Raw genomic sequence first — 19,641 nt, 5'->3', positions numbered from 1 at the left:
TTTGAAATAAATTAGCAAACATTTTTAAAAAAAATACAAATAATAATGTTTTTGCTGTAATTGAGGTATTTTGGGTAGATTGAGGACAGAAACAAATATTTAGAATAAGCCTGTAACCTAACAATGTGGAAAAAGTCAAATGGGTCTCAACACTTTCCAAAGGCCCCGTGTGTGTATTTCTCAGGGCCCTCCTACCTGCATTCCATAGCAGATACCCAGGACAGGCTTTCCAATGGTGAATATAGCAGGGTCAAACCAGGGGGCATCCTCAGCGTACACAGAGTTCGGACCGCCAGAGATGATGATGGCTCTGGAGAGAAAAAGGGGGAGGAGTAAAGAGTGAAGAACGAGGGAGGAGAAATATTCAAAGACAAAAAATATATATATTTCTGTATGGCTCAGTTGGTAGAGCATGGTGCTTGCAACGGCAGGGTGGTGGGTTCGATTCCCGGGACCACCCATATGAAATTGTCGCTTTGGAGAAAAACCTCTGCTAAAATGGGATTTTCAGGACAAATAACATACACACAAACAAGAGACTGTTAAAGAGTCTGCCCATAGTTCAGACAGTTGTCTGTTTAAACTGAAGCAATCTAAAACTGTGTGGGTACATCTATTTTGTAGGGGCGGAGTGATGATTTCTCACAAACTGTAATGGAAAAATAGTGTCTCCTAAAAAGCTCTCCGTCTCACTCCTCTGCAGAGAGATGGGGACCTGTCCTAAGCTGTAGAATGCTGTGAGAACCATCCCTCCAATGTCAGACAAAATATATAGAAACATGTAACATACTTACAAAGACCTGCTTAGTCTAGTCACTGGTCTTGTGTTCCTTTTGTATAGAACTGCAGGCTCCCTCTCAGGCTATCCTGACCACTGTGTTCCTTTATATAGAACTGTTTTACTTTTGTATATAGAACTGCAGGCTCCCTCTCAGGCTGTCCTGACCACTGTGTTCCTTTATATAGAACTGTTTTACTTTTGTATAGAATTGCAGGCTCCCTCTCAGGCTGTCCTGACCACTGTGTTCCTTTATATAGAACTGTTTTACTTTTGTATAGAACTGCAGGCTCCCTCTCAGGCTGTCCTGACCACTGTGTTCCTTTATATAGAACTGTTTTACTTTTGTATAGAATTGCAGGCTCCCTCTCAGGCTGTCCTGACAACTGTGTTCCTCCACAGACTTCAAAGACGATGGGCAGAAAGAGATCTTAAAAATGATCACACTAGGTGTTATTGTTCTGACAGGTTCTCTCTCTTCCACACCATATGCATTTTTCTTATTCGTTTCAAAATGTTCGGCCCAGGTTTGTTGACTTGTAAATGCCACCCAGGTGCAAGTGTGCTGTCAGTCAGTCTCACCTGAAGCCTTGTTCTCTGATGGCGAAGGCTGGCGTCTCTAGTGGGAGGATCTCTGAGCGGACAAACAGCTCTCTGATCCGCCTGTCAATCACCTTGCCGTACTGCGCCCCGGCATCCAGGATGACCACCGCCCCCTCACATGAACCATTCTGAGGCTCAACGCTGCTGATGTCCAGCTGGGGGAAGAAAAAAAAAAAAACACACTGTCCTGACCACGTAGGAACACTCAATCAGGATAACAACACAGGCCTACGTGTGGAATAGCCTTCAACCATATAGACTCATCAAGGGTAGCATGGGATGTTTTGAATGAAGATACAACAGCCTAAATTCCCCAACAGTGGTTGAATCAAGGGGTGTTCAAAAGAAAGCGTTGCAAAACCTTTGCACTCGTTCAAAGACAGGCAAAACATTTGCGATGGTGAATGACCGCCACTTCACCAACCTCACAGGAACGAGATTCGTTAAGGCCATAATGCAATCACATGCGAGTCTCAGTACTGAGAAGAGGGCACGCGTGACGAGAAATTACACACTTATTCAGTCCCTCATGAGGATCACGAGTCACACAGACGCTAGAGGCCTAACCAGGGGCCAGCTAGAGGCCCAACCAGGGGCCAGCTAGAGGCCCAACCAGGGGCCAGCTAGAGGCCCAACCAGGGGCCAGCTAGAGGCCCAACCAGGGGTCAGCTAGAGGCCCAACCAGGGGCCAGCTAGAGGCCCAACCAGGGGCCAGCTAGAGGCCCAACCAGGGGCCAGCTAGAGGCCCAACCAGGGGCCAGCTAGAGGCCCAACCAGGGGCCAGCTAGAGGCCCAACCAGGGGTCAGCTAGAGGCATTACCAGGGGCCAGCTAGAGGACTGACCAGGTCCAGGGGCCAGCTAGAGGCTGACCAGGTCCAACCAGGGGCCAGCTAGGGGCCAGAGGGACTGACCAGGGGCCAGCTAGAGGACTGACCAGGTCCAGGGGGCCAGCTAGAGGCCCAACCAGGGGTCAGCTAGAGGCATTACCAGGGGCCAGCTAGAGGCCCAACCAGGGGCCAGCTAGAGGCCCAACCAGGGGCCAGCTAGAGGCCCAACCAGGGGCCAGCTAGAGGCCCAACCAGGGGTCAGCTAGAGGCCCAACCAGGGGCCAGCTAGAGGCCCAACCAGGGGCCAGCTAGAGGCCCAACCAGGGGTCAGCTAGAGGCCCAACCAGGGGTCAGCTAGAGGCATTACCAGGGGCCAGTTAGAGGACTGACCAGGTCCAGTAGTGGCCAGCTAGAGGACTGACCAGGGGCCAGCTAGAGGCCCAACCAGGGGCCAGCTAGAGGCATTATTAGGGGCCAGCTAGAGGACTGACCAGGTCCAGTAGGTGCCAGCTAAAGGACTGACCAGGTCCAGTAGTGGCCAGCTAGAGGACTGCCCAGGTCCAGTAGGGGCCAGCTAGAGGACTGACCAGGTCCAGTAGGGGCCAGTTAGAGGACTGACCAGGTCCAGTAGGGGCCAGCTAGAGGACTGCCCAGGTCCAGTAGGGGCCAGCTAGAGGACTACCCAGGTCCAGTAGGGGCCAGCTAGAGGACTGCCCAGGTCCAGTAGGGGCCAGCTAGAGGACTGACCAGGTCCAGTAGGGGCCAGCTAGAGGACTGACCAGGTCCAGTAGGGGCCAGCTAGAGGACTGACCAGGTCCAGTAGTGGCCAGCTAGAGGACTGACCAGGTCCAGTAGGGGCCAGCTAGAGGACTGACCAGGTCCAGTAGGGGCCAGCTAGAGGACTGACCAGGTCCAGTAGGGGCCAGCTAGAGGACTGACCAGGTCCAGTAGTGGCCAGCTAGAGGACTGACCAGGTCCAGTAGTGGCCAGCTAGAGGACTGACCAGGTCCAGTAGTGGCCAGTTAGAGGACTGACCAGGTCCAGTAGGGGCCAGCTAGAGGACTGACCAGGTCCAGTAGGGGCCAGCTAGACCGTACAGTGAAGTCACGGATGCCAAACTTGGATGCTTTAATCCACCCTTTTAGATGTCTAGTGACTCTATAGATATTTCTATCCAGGATTCACAAGCCAATTGACGTTACTTTACACTAGATAGATCTACACAAGTTGTTCTGCAGTTAAATATATATATATATATATATATATATATATATGCCTGCCCCTTATGCATGATTGATGAAGGCAGCCATTGATAAATTGATGTGATCAGTCAATGTTACCAAGGGAGATTGTCTTAGCATCATTATTACAAGCTTAATATTCCTGTCATCAAAACTGTACATTTCTCATGCATTACATTGGGGCATTAGATATGGGCAAAACATTAAATGCACCACTCAAGCAAATTGTGAAATAAGAGAGCAGCGGGTCCCCACGTGGTTTCTGACACTACGTGCTTCCGTCAATGAAAAACAACAGGCTCGTGTATCAAACACCGCAAGTGACACCATAAAAAACACCAAAACATTTCATATAAAACCGCTTCGATGCCGAGTTGTCATACTGGGCCTGTTTTCCTGGGAAAGTAAAATGGAGTACTTGTGGATATGAAAATAATACGATGGTTGGCCTATGTTGCAGTTGGCACAACTGGTGGTGGACAGACCGGGGACCGGGCGCCAGCTAACTAACAAGTCATAGTTAGCCATCTAGCGTTAGCTGTCAACCCGGTTATTCATCTTCAATTACCCAACAAATGTACATTTGGTCGTAACACAAAATCTCTAACTATTACTACAAGGGTTAAACATGATGCAAAAGTCCACGACCATTGTGAAACTGCTAGTTATTCTGCTTTTAGTGTGGGTTAACTATATATGGGACTATACCTAACGCTGCAGATAGCGACATATCCAGCTGTGCGGCAGCAGCTAGGCTACATTCCACGCGGCTTCTGCTAGCTGGCTATAGCTAGTAATATATACACAATGAAAGATGCAACAGTGGCATAAAAGTTACATTCACTGTACGCTGGATATTTATTTTATTTTTAAACTCCAAAAAACATACGTTTAAAAGACGAGGGGGCAGGTATCCCGGGCTGGGGGAGCACGCACGCCGTAAGTTTGCTGAAAACACGACACAGGCCGTAGCTAACCGGGGACTCTCCCAGCGCCCATGTACCGCAGCCAAAACATTGAACAAGAAACGGGCTATGTTGCTCCCATGGCGGCACACAGGCCGTTGTTTGACTGACCTTGGTTTCTCCGTTGCACAGAGCCATGGATGACTGTAGCGGGATGAACTCTCCTCCTCGGGTCTTCCGGATCTCGTACGCAACAGAGACTAGTGGATGCTCGCGGAGTTTGTGCGCCGACCGCTGACGACAATGTGCGCTAACGAGTACTTCCCTACTACAATACTCACTAGGGTAGCTGTTCAACTACTTCACTCAATGCATGTGACTGTTCCCTCCCTTGTTGGTGAGTAGTGAGTACTAATGGCTGTCTGCGTGGGAATGTGGGCTTCTACGGACGAATTACTCCTGGATAATTCAATGAAAAAGTTTATTATGGAAAAGCTTCAGCAGTTTACAAGCGGAAGAATTTGCCCTATGTCTAATTGTCTATATCACGTGAATAATTTAGTTCGGCGATGTAATTACATAGCGGACTAAACTCCACTCCATGGAGTTTAGTCCGCAATGTAATTGAAGGATTTATGTTATCCTAGGATACTAGGCCTAAATCATAGTCGGGGTGTCCCATAACGTCCCTTAACATGATGTTGACCTGCCATGAACTTCAACAGAAATAGCACCTCTGTGTTCCTCCGGGGCCCCAACACCTCAGCACCTTCATATATCAGCCATAGCATCCGTGGTTTAATATGGTTTAAAACCATTTAGAAGAACAGCCAGTCTCCAGGGAAATAAATGACAAAGAAATAGCAAGAGATGTATCCATTCTCTTAGCGTGTTTTGGTTGTCAGGGTGGATTTTGCAGCCTAGGCTACTACTCTCCTTTTGTCAGTGGGGTAAAGTAGTAGCCGGGAAGAATCAGATCCAGCCTCCAAGAGGCCTCTTTGGTTTCAGGTGAGCGCTGTGTGCTAACTGTCCCCCTCTCATTCTCTCCTATCAGTTAGTTGGAGGGGATAATTTTGGATCCCTCTGTGGGTGAAGTGTAACAGGAGCTACGAAGGGAAATCCAGACACCAGTAAGTCGTGATCATGGTTCAACTTCAACTCGATGAAACATGAGTGAGTTTGCACACTCACTGCATGTAAACATGGTGCACTGCATGTAAACATGGTACACTGCATGTAAACATGGTACACTGCATGTAAACATGGTGCACTGCATGTAAACATAGTACACTGCATGTAAACATGGTACACTGCATGTAAACTGCATGTAAACATGGTGCACTGCATGTAAACATGGTACACTGCATGTAAACATGGTACACTGCATGTAAACATGGTGCACTGCATGTAAACATGGTACACTGCATGTAAACATGGTACACTGCATGTAAACATGGTACACTGCATGTAAACATAGTACACTGCATGTAAACTGCATGTAAACATGGTACACTGCATGTAAACATGGTACACTGCATGTAAACATGGTACACTGCATGTAAACATGGTACACTGCATGTAAACTGCATGTAAACTGCATGTAAACATGGTACACTGCATGTAAACATGGTACACTGCATGTAAACATGGTACACTGCATGTAAACATGGTACACTGCATGTAAACTGCATGTAAACATGGTGCACTGCATGTAAACATGGTACACTGCATGTAAACTGCATGTAAACATAGTACACTGCATGTAAACATGGTACACTGCATGTAAACTGCATGTAAACATGGTGCACTGCATGTAAACATAGTACACTGCATGTAAACTGCATGTAAACATGGTGCACTGCATCTAAACATGGTACACTGCATGTAAACATGGTACACTGCATGTAAACATGGTACACTGCATGTAAACTGCATGTAAACATGGTACACTGCATGTAAACATGGTGCACAGCATGTAAACATGGTACACTGCATGTAAACATAGTACACTGTATCTAAACATGGTACACTGCATGTAAACATGATACACTGCATGTAAACTGCGTGTAAACATGGTACACTGCATGTAAACATGGTACACTGCATGTAAACATGGTACACTGCATGTAAACATGGTACACTGCATGTAAGGGACAAATATGAAGAAGGGTCTTCTGACTTTCTGAAAGGGACTATTATAAAATAATGTTCCCGGCTGTTGGAGTGGATGTAGGATGTATGTGTGAACCTATGTTCAGGCTCTGTTTTGTGGACCTTCAGTTAAGCTGAGGAGGGCAGTGGACAGCTGAGGAGGACTGTGGACAGCTGAGGAGGACAGTGGACAGCTGAGGAGGACATTGGACAGCTGAGGAGGACAGTGGACAGCTGAGGAGGACAGTGGACAGCTGAGGAGGACAGTGGACAGCTGAGGAGGACAGTGGACAGCTGAGGAGAACAGTGGACAGCTGAGGAGGACAGTGGACAGCTGAGGAGGACAGTGGAGAGGAGGACAGTGGACAGCTGAGGAGAACAGTGGACAGCTGAGGAGGACAGTGGACAGCTGAGGAGGACAGTGGACAGCTGAGGAGGACAGTGGAGAGGAGGGCAGTGGACAGCTGAGGAGAACAGTGGACAGCTGAGGAGGACAGTGGACAGCTGAGGAGGACAGTGGACAGCTGAGGAGGACAGTGGACAGCTGAGGAGGACAGTGGAGAGGAGGACATTGGACAGCTGAGGAGGACAGTGGACAGCTGAGGGCAGTGGACAGCTGAGGAGGACAGTGGAGAGGAGGGCAGTGGACAGCTGAGGAGGACAGTGGACAGCTGAGGAGGACAGTGGACAGCTGAGGAGGACAGTGGACAGCTGAGGAGGACAGTGGACAGCTGAGGAGGACAGTGGACAGCTGAGGAGGACAGTGGACAGCTGAGGAGGGCTGTGGACAGCTGAGGAGGACAGTGGAGAGGAGGGCAGTGGACAGCTGAGGAGGACAGTGGACAGCTGAGGAGGGCAGTGGACAGCTGAGGAGGGCAGTGGACAGCTGAGGAGGACAGTGGACAGCTGAGGAGGACAGTGGACAGCTGAGGAGGGCAGTGGACAGCTGAGGAGGACAGTGGACAGCTGAGGAGGGCAGTGGACAGCTGAGGAGGACAGTGGACAGCTGAGGAGGACAGTGGACAGGAATCTCACAGCAAAAAGACAATGCCTCCATCTCTTCATTCAAAGACTCAATCATTGTCACTCTTACTTGTGTCTGCTTCGCGTGATGTATTGTTGTCTCTACCTTCTTGCCCTTTGTACTGTTGTCTGTGCCCAATAACGTTTGTGTTTTGTGCTGCTTCCGTGTTGTGTTGCTACCATGTTGTTGTCATGTTGTGTTTTCATGTGTTGCTACCATGTTGTTTTCATGTTGTGTTGCTACCATGCTGTGTTTTCATGTGTTGCTACCATGTTGTTGTCATGTTGTGTTTTCATGTGTTGCTACCATGTTGTTGTCATGTTGTGTTTTCATGTGTTGCTACCATGTTGTTGTCATGTGTTGATACCATGTTGTGTTTTCATGTGTTGCTACCATGTTGTTGTCATGTTGTGTTGCTACCATGCTGTGTTTTCATGTGTTGCTACCATGTTGTTGTCATGTGTTGATACCATGTTGTGTTTTCATGTGTTGCTACCATGTTGTTGTCATGTTGTGTTGCTACCATGCTGTGTTTTCATGTGTTGCTGCCATGTTGTTGTCATGTTGTGTTGATACCATGCTGTGTTTTCATGTGTTGCTACCATGTTGTTGTCATGTTGTGTTTTCATGTGTTGCTACCATGTTGTTGTCATGTTGTGTTGCTACCATGCTGTGTTTTCATGTGTTGCTACCATGTTGTTGTCATGTTGTGTTGCTACCATGCTGTGTTTTCATGTGTTGCTACCATGTTGTTGTCATGTTGTGTTGCTACCATGCTGTGTTTTCATGTGTTGCTACCATGTTGTTGTCATGTTGTGTTGCTACCATGCTGTGTTTTCTTGTGTTGCTACCATGCTGTGTTTTCATGTGTTGCTACCATGTTGTTGTCATGTTGTGTTTTCATGTGTTGCTACCATGTTGTTGTCATGTGTTGATACCATGTTGTTGTCATGTTGTGTTGCTACCATGTTGTTGTCATGTTGTGTTTTCATGTGTTGCTACCATGTTGTTTTCATGTTGTGTTGCTACCATGTTGTGTTTTCATGTTGTGTTGCTACCATGCTGTGTTTTCATGTGTTGCTACCATGTTGTTGTCATGCTGTGTTTTCATGTGTTGCTGCCATGTTGTTGTCATGTTGTGTTTTCATGTGTTGCTACCATGTTGTTGTCATGTTGTGTTGCTACCATGTTGTTGTCATGTTGTGTTGCTACCATGTTGTTGTCATGTTGTGTTTTCATGTGTTGCTACCATGTTGTTGTCATGTTGTGTTGCTACCATGCTGTGTTTTCATGTGTTGCTGCCATGTTGTTGTCATGTTGTGTTGATACCATGCTGTGTTTTCATGTGTTGCTACCATGTTGTTGTCATGTTGTGTTGATACCATGCTGTGTTTTCATGTGTTGCTACCATGTTGTTATGTTGTGGTTTCATGTGTTGCTACCATGTTGTTGTCATGTTGTGTTGCTACCATGCTGTGTTTTCATGTGTTGCTACCATGTTGTTGTCATGTTGTGTTGATACCATGCTGTGTTTTCATGTGTTGATACCATGTTGTTGTCATGTTGTGTTGATACCATGCTGTGTTTTCATGTGTTGCTACCATGTTGTTGTCATGTTGTGTTGATACCATGCTGTGTTTTCATGTGTTGCTACCATGCTGTGTTTTCATGTGTTGCTACCATGTTGTTGTCATGTTGTGTTGATACCATGTTGTGTTTTCATGTGTTGCTACCATGTTGTTGTCATGTTGTGTTGATACCATGCTGTGTTTTCATGTGTTGCTACCATGTTGTTGTCATGTTGTGTTGATACCATGCTGTGTTTTCATGTGTTGCTGCCATGTTATGTTGTCATCTTAGGTCTCTCTTTATGTAGTCTTGTGGTGTCTCTCTTGTCGTGATGTGTGTTTTGTCCTATATTTGAATATTATATTGTGAATCCCAGGCCACGTCCCCGCAAGAGCCATTTTGTCTTCTGGTAGGCAGTCATTGTAAATAAGAATGTGTTCTTAACTGACTTGCCTCGTTAAATAATGGTTAAATAATGGTTAAATAATGGTTAAATAAAATAATAAATAATCCAACTGTTGTGCAGCAGGATCCTGTTTCACCCTTTCAGTTTCACCAGAAACATACCGATTTGTTCACCTGGGATTCTTATCTCTATTTTAAAAGTAAATTGTGTTTGTAAAATAACAAGGAAAGCTGCTGGATATCATGGTCCTTCTGTAGCTCAGTTGGTAGAGCATGGCGCTTGTAACGCCAGGGTAGTGGGTTCGATTCCCGGGACCACCCATACGTAGAATGTATGCACACATGACTGTAAGTCACTTTGGATAAAAGCGTCTGCTAAATGGCATATATTATTATCATTTGATAAGATGAGGACATCACTCATATGAGATTGTCATCTGCTGGAGAAGATGATTTTAAAAAACAAATGATTATGTAGTTATAATATGTAATGTGTGTGTGTTACCTTTATTTATTTAACCAGGCAAGTCAGTTAAGAACACATTCTTATTTTCAATGACAGCCTAGGAACAGTGGGTTAACTGCCTGTTCAGGGGCAGAACAACAGTGTCAGCTCGGGGGTTTGAACTCGCAACCTTCTGGTTACTAGTCCAACGGCTCAAACCACTAGGCTACCCTGCCGCCCCATGTCATGTAAATACCCATATAGTGGACTGTAAAATAAAGCTCTAGGTCTAGCAATCCCCCCCCCCCCTTCCCATTTCAAACAGTGACTTCTTGTGTGGTGTTAGCTGACACAGTGTCACATGGTTTAACTAGTTGGCCTGGTCTGGTCACATGGCATTAACCAGTTTCACATGTCCCCTCATAGCTGTGGCATAGAGTCATTCGTTACCTTAGACACAGAATGGAGACTCGCCCTGGTTGACACCACAGATGCATTACATGGCATTTACTTATGTTACTATGAGAGGGGGCTGCTCACAATATACCTCTTGTTTAGTTTGGGTGAGTCTGTAGGAGCTGGGTGATGTGGGCCAAAAGAGTATCAGTTACCCCTCTAAAGTCTGTTTAAGAAAACAAGGGTTTTCCGCCCAACTGAACACCTCTCCTTGACACTGTCACTCTTTTTTTTAAAAACAAGTAAAAGATCCATTCACAAACTAAAAATTAAATCAAATTTAGAAAATGTCCTGTGTGAATTAAACTGGGCTACGTATGCAATAAAACTGTTTGCAGCAACCAGTGGAGGGCAGAGGAATAATGGATTAATGTACCACAGAATATAGGCTCCATATTGTGAGAGAAATCAGCGCCAGGTTAAAGGAAAGGTTTTTCAACAGCCAGGTTAAAGGAAAGGTTTTTCAACAGCCAGGTTAAAGGAAAGGTTTTTCAACAGCCAGGTTAAAGGAAAGGTTTTTCAACAGCCAGGTTAAAGGAAAGGTTTTTCAACAGCCAGGTTAAAGGAAAGGTTTTTCAACAGCCAGGTTAAAGGAAAGGTTTTTCAACAGCCAGGTTAAAGGAAAGGTTTTTCAACAGCCAGGTTAAAGGAAAGGTTTTTCAACAGCCAGGTTAAAGGAAAGGTTTTTCAACAGCCAGGTTAAAGGAACGGTTTTTCAACAGCCAGGTTAAAGGAAAGGTTTTTCAACAGCCAGGTTAAAGGAAAGGGTTTTCTAACAGCCAGGTTAAAGGAAAGGTTTTTTAACAGCCAGGTTAAAGGAAAGGTTTTTCAACAGCCAGGTTAAAGGAAAGGTTTTTCAACAGCCAGGTTAAAGGAAAGGTTTTTCAACAGCCAGGTTAAAGCAAAGGTTTTTCAACAGCCAGGTTAAAGCAAAGGTTTTTCAACAGCCAGGTTAAAGGAAAGGTTTTTCAACAGCCAGGTTAAAGGAAAGGGTTTTCAACAGCCAGGTTAAAGGAAAGGTTTTTCAACAGCCAGGTTAAAGGAAAGGTTTTTCAACAGCCAGGTTAAAGGAAAGGTTTTTCAACAGCCAGGTTAAAGGAACGGTTTTTCAACAGCCAGGTTAAAGGAAAGGTTTTTCAACAGCCAGGTTAAAGGAAAGGTTTTTCAACAGCCAGGTTAAAGGAAAGGTTTTTCAACAGCCAGGTTAAAGGAAAGGTTTTTCAACAGCCAGGTTAAAGGAAAGGTTTTTCAACAGCCAGGTTAAAGGAAAGGTTTTTCAACAGCCAGGTTAAAGGAACGGTTTTTCAACAGCCAGGTTAAAGGAAAGGTTTTTCAACAGCCAGGTTAAAGGAAAGGTTTTTCAACAGCCAGGTTAAAGGAAAGGTTTTTCAACAGCCAGGTTAAAGGAAAGGTTTTTCAACAGCCAGGTTAAAGGAACGGTTTTCAACAGCCAGGTTAAAGGAAAGGTTTTTCAACAGCCAGGTTAAAGCAAAGGTTTTTCAACAGCCAGGTTAAAGGAACGGTTTTTCAACAGCCAGGTTAAAGGAACGGTTTTTCAACAGCCAGGTTAAAGGAAAGGTTTTTCAACAGCCAGGTTAAAGGAAAGGTTTTTCAACAGCCAGGTTAAAGGAAAGGTTTTTCAACAGCCAGGTTAAAGGAAAGGTTTTTCAACAGCCACACACACACTGTAATTTATATCTTTTTTTGAATACAACAAATACATACAAACAAGGGTACATAAACGTAACAAACAGTTGTATTACATATCGAGATACATTTTCAATTTGTCAAAATGTTTTATGGTACGTATTGCTTTTACATTTACTGATAGAATTTAAATATTATTTTGACATTATCTTAAATAATGTGAATAGAGGTTTGTTCTCCACCCACTTCATTTTATGGATAAAGAATCTTCCATGAAAAAAGAAACAAATGAACAAATGAAAGATAAATCAGGGTCCATATCATTTGGATCAATATAAACATAACATCAGAGTCTCTCAGATTAATTTAATAGTAGTTTATTTTAAATATAATCTTCTAACTCACTCCAAAATCTTCCGACGTAAGAGCAGTCACAAAATACACACAGACACTGTCTCATTCTATTCCTCTACCAACCCTGCCCTGTCTATGGGAAAGTGATGCATACTGGGAAAAGGGCCAAAAGTTCTGCTGTGGATAATATTTCACATGGTTAATTATCACAGTATGAGAGGGAGGGGGAGACATACAGTATCTGTGGGTCTGCTAATACAACTTCAGCAGATGTCAAGTTTATCGTGGAAAACTGTAGTTACACCAAATTACCACTAGAGGGAGGAAGACGTTCAATTTTGAAAGGCTCTGTTACCGCTGGAAAGAAAATTGGTATTACAGTTTTTTTTAACAATCGCTAGGACCCATTTCTCAATACTTAGGTCACTTTTTCAAAACTCTTCACACAATGAGCACAACAGGAGTCTATGTGGGCTAAACTGTGAATCATTTTTCATCGATTTGGCACAAAATGCATTCATTGATTGCATCTTTCAATTAATTATTTTCTCACTCAGACACAACCACCACCCCTTTGTACCTACAGGCCAATTTGCACATGTTTACATAAGTTTTAAAATTTTGAAAACGGTAAATTCAAAACCTAACACAAAATTGAATATGACAGCAATTTGCTACATTTCTACAGTAACAAGGTATTGAAATATATTCCAAATCTAAAACATGAAATACTATCAAAACAATCAGACACAGCTGATTTGTAATTGTATGGGACAATGTGGCATTTCACCACTCCCATGCTGTCACAGAGTGGTTTGCAGCCCATATTAGGATTTTTAAAATTTATTTTACCTTTATTTAACCAGGCAAGTCAGTTAAGAACTTATTCTTATTTTCAATGATGGCCTGGGAACAGTGGGTTAACTGCCTGTTCAGGGGCAGAACGACAGATTTGTAACTTGTCAGCTCGGGGGTTTGAACTCACAACCTTCCGGTTACTAGTCCAACGCTCTAACCACTAGGCTACGCTGTGGTTAGGCTACGCTCTGGTGTCAGTTTTCCTCCCACCTTACACTCCATAGAGGAACTATTTTCCTCTAATGTCGATAAATAGTAGGCCTATATCCATCTCTAGCAGGCCTAATGTCGATCACTGGTTGGACTAACAACTATCACTATTAGGCCTAATGTCTATCACAATTAGGCCTAATGTCGATCACTAGTAGGACTAATGTCGATGACTAGAAGGACTAATGTAGATGACTAGCAGGACTAATGTAGATCACTAGCAGGACTAATGTAGATCACTAGCAGGCCTAATGTCTATAACTAGTAGGACTAATGTAGATCACTAGTAGGACTAATGTAGATCACTAGCAGGACTAATGTCGATCACTAGCAGGACTAATGTAGATCACTAGTAGGACTAATGTCTATTACTAGTAGGACTAATGTTGATCACTAGCAGGACTAATGTCTATAACTAGTAGGACTAATGTAGATCACTAGCAGGACTAATGTAGATGACTAGAAGGACTAATGTCTATCACTAGCAGGACTAATGTAGATCACTAGCAGGCCTAATGTCTATAACTAGTAGGACTAATGTAGATCACTAGTAGGACTAATGTAGATCACTAGCAGGACTAATGTCGATCACTAGCAGGACTAATGTAGATCACTAGTAGGACTAATGTAGATCACTAGTAGGACTAATGTAGATCACTAGTAGGACTAATGTTGATCACTTGTAGGACTAATGTAGATCACTAGTAGGACTAATGTAGATCACTAGTAGGACTAATGTAGATCACTAGTAGGACTAATGTAGATCACTAGTAGGACTAATGTCGATCACTAGCAGGACTAATGTAGATCACTAGTAGGACTAATGTAGATCACTAGCAGGACTAATGTAGATCACTAGTAAGACTAATGATGATCACTTGTAGGACTAATGTAGATCACTAGTAGGACTAATGTAGATCACTAGTAGGACTAATGTCGATCATTCGTAGGACTAATGTAGATCACTAGTAGGACTAATGTCTATTACTAGCAGGACTAATGTAGATCACTAGCAGGACTAATGTAGATCACTAGCAGGACTAATGTAGATCACTAGCAGGCCTAATGTAGATCACTAGCAGGACTAATGTAGATCACTAGCAGGCCTAATGTAGATCACTAGCAGGACTAATGTCTATAACTAGTAGGACTAATGTAGATCACTAGTAGGACTAATGTCAATCACAGGTCGTCTTACTGTCAATCACTAGCAGGACTAATGTAGATCACTAGCAGGCCTAATGTCTATCACTAGCAGGCCTAATGTCTATAACTAGCAGGCCTAATGTCGATCCCTAGTAGACCTAATGTCTATAACTAGTAGGACTAATGTAGATCACTAGTAGGACTAATGTCAATCACAGGTCGTCTTACTGTCGATCACTAGCAGGCCTAATGTCTATCACTAGCAGGCCTAATGTCTATCACTAGCAGTCCTAATGTAGATCACTAGCAGGCCTAATGTAGATCACTAGTAGGCCTAATGTCGATCACTAGCAGTCCTAATGTAGATCACTAGCAGTCCTAATGTAGATCACTAGTAGGCCTAATGTCGATCCCTAGTAGGACTAATGTAGATCACTAAGGAGGCCTAATGTCTATCACTAGCAGGCCTAATGTCGATCACTAGGAGGCCTAATGTCGATCACTAGGAGGCCTAATGTCGATCACTAGCAGGCCTAATGTCGATCACTAGCAGGCCTAATGTCGATCACTAGGAGGCCTAATGTCGATCACTAGGAGGCCTAATGTCGATAACTAGTAGGCCTAATGTCGATCACTAGCAGGCCTAATGTCTATCACTAGCAGGCCTAATGTCGATCACTAGGAGGCCTAATGTCGATCACTAGCAGGCCTAATGTCGATCACTAGTAGGCCTAATGTCGATCACTAGGAGGCCTAATGTCGATCACTAGCAGGCCTAATGTCGATCACTAGCAGGCCTAATGTCGATCACTGGCAGGCCTAATGTCTATAACTAGTAGGCCTAATGTCCCTAGTAGACTTAATGTCGATCACTAGGAGGCCTAATGTCTATAACTAGTAGGACTAATGTCAATCACAAGACGTCTTACTGTCAATCACTAGGAGGCCTAATGTCGATAACTAGCAGGCCTAATGTCCATCACTAGCAGGCCTAATGTCCATCACTAGCAGGCCTAATGTCTATCACTAGCAGGCCTAATGTCTATCACTAGCAGGCCTAATGTCGATCACTGGTAGACCTAATGTCGATCACAAGTGGACCTAATGTTGATAAATAGGCCTAATGTCGATCACTAGAAGGCCTAATGTCGATCACTAGAAGGCCTAATGTCGATCACTAGAAGGCCTAATGTCGATCACAAGTGGACCTAATGTCGATCACTAGAAGGCCTAATGTCGATCACTAGAAGGCCTAATGTCGATCACTAGAAGGCCTAATGTCGATCACTAGAAGGCCTAATGTCGATCACAAGTGGACCTAATGTCGATCACTAGAAGGCCTAATGTTGATCACAAGTGGACCTAATGTCGATCACAAGTGGACCTAATGTCGATAAATAGGCCTAATGTCCATCACTAGTAGGACTAACAGCTATCACTATTAGACCTAATGTAAATCACCATTAGGACTAACGTCAACAACCATTAGGACTAATGTCCATCACTAGCAGGCCTAATGTCTATCACTATTAGGACTAATGTCTATCCCCAGCAGGACTAATGACCATCACTAGTAGGCCTAATGTCGATCACAGGTAGACCTAATGTTTATAACTAGTAGGCCTAATGTCGATCACTAGTAGGACTAATGTCAATAACCATTAGGACTAATGTCTATCCCCAGCAGGTCTAATGACCATCACTGGTAGGCCTAATGTCGATCACTAGTAGGCCTAATGTCGATAACTAGTAGGCCTAATGTCGATCACTAGTAGGACTAATGTCAATCACCAGTAGGCCTAATGTCGATCACTGGTAGGCGTAATGTCTATCACCAGTAGGACTAATGTAGATCACTGGTAGGCGTAATGTCTATCACCAGTAGGACTAATGTAGATCACTGGTAGGCCTAATGTCGATCACTAGTAGGCCTAATGTCGATCATTAAAAGGCCTAATGTCGATCCATAGTAGGACTAATGTCAATCACCAGTAGGCCTGATGTCGATCACTGGTAGGCGTAATGTCTATCACCAGTAGGGCTAATGTCGATCACTGGTAGGCCTAATGTAAATCACAGTTGGGACTAATGTCAACCATCATTGGGACTAATGCCTATCACCAGTAGGACTAATGTCGATCACTGGTAGACCTAATGTAAATCACAGTTAGGACTAATGTCAATCATCATTAGGACTAATGTCTATCACCAGTAGGACTGTTTCACCAGTAGACCTCATGTATATCACTAGTAGACCTAACGTCTATCACTATTTGGACTAATGTCTATCACTATTAGGACTAATGTCTATCACTATTTGGACTAATGTCTATCACTATTAGGACTAATGTCCATCACTATTAGGACTAATGTCTATCACTAGTAGGACTAATGTCCATCACTAGTAGGACTAATGTCCATCACTAGTAGGACTAATGTCGATCACTAGTAGGACTAATGTCAATCACTAGTAGGACTAATGTTGATCCCTAGTAGGACTAATGTCGATCACTAGTAGCACAAATGTCTATCACTAGTAGGACTAATGTCGATCACCAGTAGGCCTAATGTCTATCACCAGTAGGACTAATGTCGATCACTAGTAGGACTAATGTTGATCCCTAGTAGGACTAATGTTGATCCCTAGTAGGACTCATGTTGATCCCTAGTAGGACTCATGTTGATCCCTAGTAGGACTCATGTTGATCCCTAGTAGGACTCATGTTGATCCCTAGTAGGACTCATGTTGATCCCTAGTAGGACTCATGTTGATCCCTAGTAGGACTAATGTTGATCCCTAGTAGGCCTAATGTCGATCACTAGTAGCCCTAATGTCTATCACTAGTAGGCCTAATGTCTATCACTAGTAGGCCTAATGTTGATCCCTAGTAGGCCTAATGTTGATCCCTATTAGGCCTAATGTTGATCCCTAGTAGGCCTAATGTCTATCACTAGTAGGCCTAATGTTGATCCCTAGTAGGCCTAATGTTGATCCCTAGTAGGCCTAATGTCTATCACTAGTAGGCCTAATGTCTATCACTAGTAGGCCTAATGTTGATCACTAGTAGGACTAATGTTGATCCCTAGTAGGCCTAATGTTGATCCCTAGTAGGCCTAATGTCTATCACTAGTAGGCCTAATGTCTATCACTAGTAGGCCTAATGTCGATCACTAGTAGGCCTAATGTCGATCACTAGTAGGACTAATGTCGATCACTAGTAGGACTAATGTCGATCACTCGTAGGCCTAATGTCTATCACTAGCAGGCCTAATGTCGATTCCTAGCAGGCCTAATGTCGATCCCTAGTAGACCTTATGTCAATCACTAGTAGGACTAATGTTTATCACTAGTAGGACTAATGTTGATCCCTAGTAGGACTAATGTTGATCACTAGTAGGACTAATGTCGATCCCTAGTAGGCCTAATGTCTATCACTAGTAGGCCTAATGTTGATCACTAGTAGGACTAATGTCAATCACTAGTAGGACTAATGTTGATCCCTAGTAGGACTAATGTTGATCACTAGTAGGACTAATGTTTATCCCTAGTAGGACTAATGTCAATCACTAGTAGGACTAATGTTGATCCCTAGTAGGACTAATGTTGATCCCTAGTAGGACTAATGTCGATCACTAGTAGGACTAATGTTGATCCCTAGTAGGACTAATGTTGATCCCTAGTAGGCCTAATGTCTATCACTAGTAGGCCTAATGTCTATCACTAGTAGGCCTAATGTTGATCACTAGTAGACCTAATGTCGATCACTAGTAGGCTTTGGGTCGGTCACTTGTAGGCATAATGTCAATAAATAGCAGGCCTAATGTCAATCACAAGTAGACCTAATGTCAATAAATAGCAGGCCTAATGTCGCTCACTAGTAGGACTAACAACTATCACTATTAGGCTTAATGTCAATCACTAGTAGGCCTAATGTCGATCACTAGCAGGTCTAATGTCGATCACTAGCATGACTAATGGCAATCACTTTACATAGGCCTAATGTCTATCACTAGCAGGCCTAATGACGATTCCTAGCAGGCCTAATGTCGATCACCATTAGGTCTAATGTCGATCACTCGTCGGCCTAATGTCTATCACTAGCAGGCCTAATGTCAATTCCTAGCAGGCCTACTGGTTCTTTTTTTTCCCTGACACCGTAGGTTTATGTAATTTGAAGTGAAGCGGTCAAATTAGCGCTCTATTTTCGCTTTTGACCTTTAATCCCAGAAAATGGCTAGTCTAGTAAGGGATCGTACATTTGCAATATGGAGTTTCTCATCAACCATATGGCAAATGTCAAAATGTTCCCTTCTGTATGGAATTTCTTTCCTTCTTAATGTGTTTGAGCCAATCAGTTGTGTAGTGACAAGGTAGGGTTTGGTATTCTGAAGAAAGCCAGAGGAAAGCCCTATTTGGTAAAAGACCAAGTCCATATTATGGCAAGAACAGCTCAAATAAGCAAAGAGAAACGACCATCAGTCCATCATTACTTCAGAAACTTTGAACGTTTCTTTAAGTGCAGTTGCAAAAACCATCAAGCACTATGATGAAACTGGCTCTCATGAGGACCGCCACAGGAAAAGAAGATCCAGAGTTACCTCTGCTGCAGAGGACAAGTTCATTAGAGTTACCAGCCTAAAAAATTGCAGCCCAAATAAATGCTTCACAGAGTTCCAGAGACAGACCCATCCCAACATCTACTGTTCAGAGGAGACTGCGTGAATCAGGCCTTCATGGTATAATTGCTACTAAGAAACCTCTACTTATGGACACCAATAATAAGAAAAGATTTGCTTTGGCCAAGAAACACGAGCAATGGACATTAGACCAGTGGGAATATGTCCTTTGGTCTGATGAGTCCAAATCTGAGATTTTTGGTTCCAACCGTCATGTCTTTGTGGGTGAACGGATGATCTCAGCATGTGTGGTTCCCACCGTGAAGCATGGAGGAGGAGGCGTGATGGTGTGGGGGTGCTTTGCTGTTGACACTATCTGTGATTTATTTAGAATTCAAGGCACA

The 19,641-nt window shown here is 43.8% G+C and overlaps 2 protein-coding genes and 1 long non-coding RNA gene across 5 annotated transcripts in view; 2 read left to right on the top strand and 1 right to left on the bottom strand.

Annotated features, from left to right (window-relative positions):
• Window positions 1-4,793, bottom strand: part of LOC118373398 (GMP synthase [glutamine-hydrolyzing]-like) — a 50,105-nt gene extending 45,312 nt beyond the window's left edge. Inside the window, exons 1-3 of one of the 2 annotated variants that reach the window (XM_052500604.1) lie at window positions 4,527-4,793; window positions 1,361-1,536; window positions 196-310 (exon numbers count right to left, since the gene is read on the bottom strand). In XM_052500604.1, coding sequence (XP_052356564.1) covers window positions 196-310; window positions 1,361-1,536; window positions 4,527-4,553 — 318 coding nt within the window. In that variant the 5' untranslated portion in view covers window positions 4,554-4,793. The remainder of the gene's footprint in view (window positions 1-195; window positions 311-1,360; window positions 1,537-4,526) is intronic. The other variant, XM_052500592.1, reaches the window with a different exon arrangement.
• On the top strand, window positions 2,815-3,439 carry LOC127917772 (uncharacterized). Its single transcript, XR_008097710.1, has 3 exons — window positions 2,815-3,023; window positions 3,056-3,151; window positions 3,248-3,439. It is a non-coding gene; the product is annotated as an uncharacterized LOC127917772 (long non-coding RNA).
• Window positions 4,629-10,638, top strand: LOC127917571 (keratin-associated protein 9-1-like). 2 transcript variants are annotated; one of them, XM_052500619.1, is made up of 3 exons: window positions 4,629-4,752; window positions 5,410-5,485; window positions 6,636-10,638. In XM_052500619.1, the coding sequence occupies exon 3, from the start codon at window positions 7,925-7,927 to the stop codon at window positions 9,047-9,049; it is 1,125 nt and encodes a 374-aa protein (XP_052356579.1). In that variant the 5' UTR covers window positions 4,629-4,752; window positions 5,410-5,485; window positions 6,636-7,924; the 3' UTR covers window positions 9,050-10,638. The 2 variants fall into 2 exon arrangements, with proteins under 2 accessions (XP_052356579.1, XP_052356633.1); XM_052500673.1 differs by having other exon boundaries at window positions 5,410-5,528.
• Window positions 10,639-19,641: the final 9,003 nt, after the last annotated feature.

The sequence above is a fragment of the Oncorhynchus keta genome, chromosome 1 (assembly GCF_023373465.1).
Source record: "Oncorhynchus keta strain PuntledgeMale-10-30-2019 chromosome 1, Oket_V2, whole genome shotgun sequence".
In the NCBI taxonomy this organism is placed as follows: domain Eukaryota; kingdom Metazoa; phylum Chordata; class Actinopteri; order Salmoniformes; family Salmonidae; genus Oncorhynchus; species Oncorhynchus keta.
The sequence above is the reverse complement of the archived record's forward strand: the minus strand, read 5'-3'. Positions and strand labels throughout refer to the sequence as shown.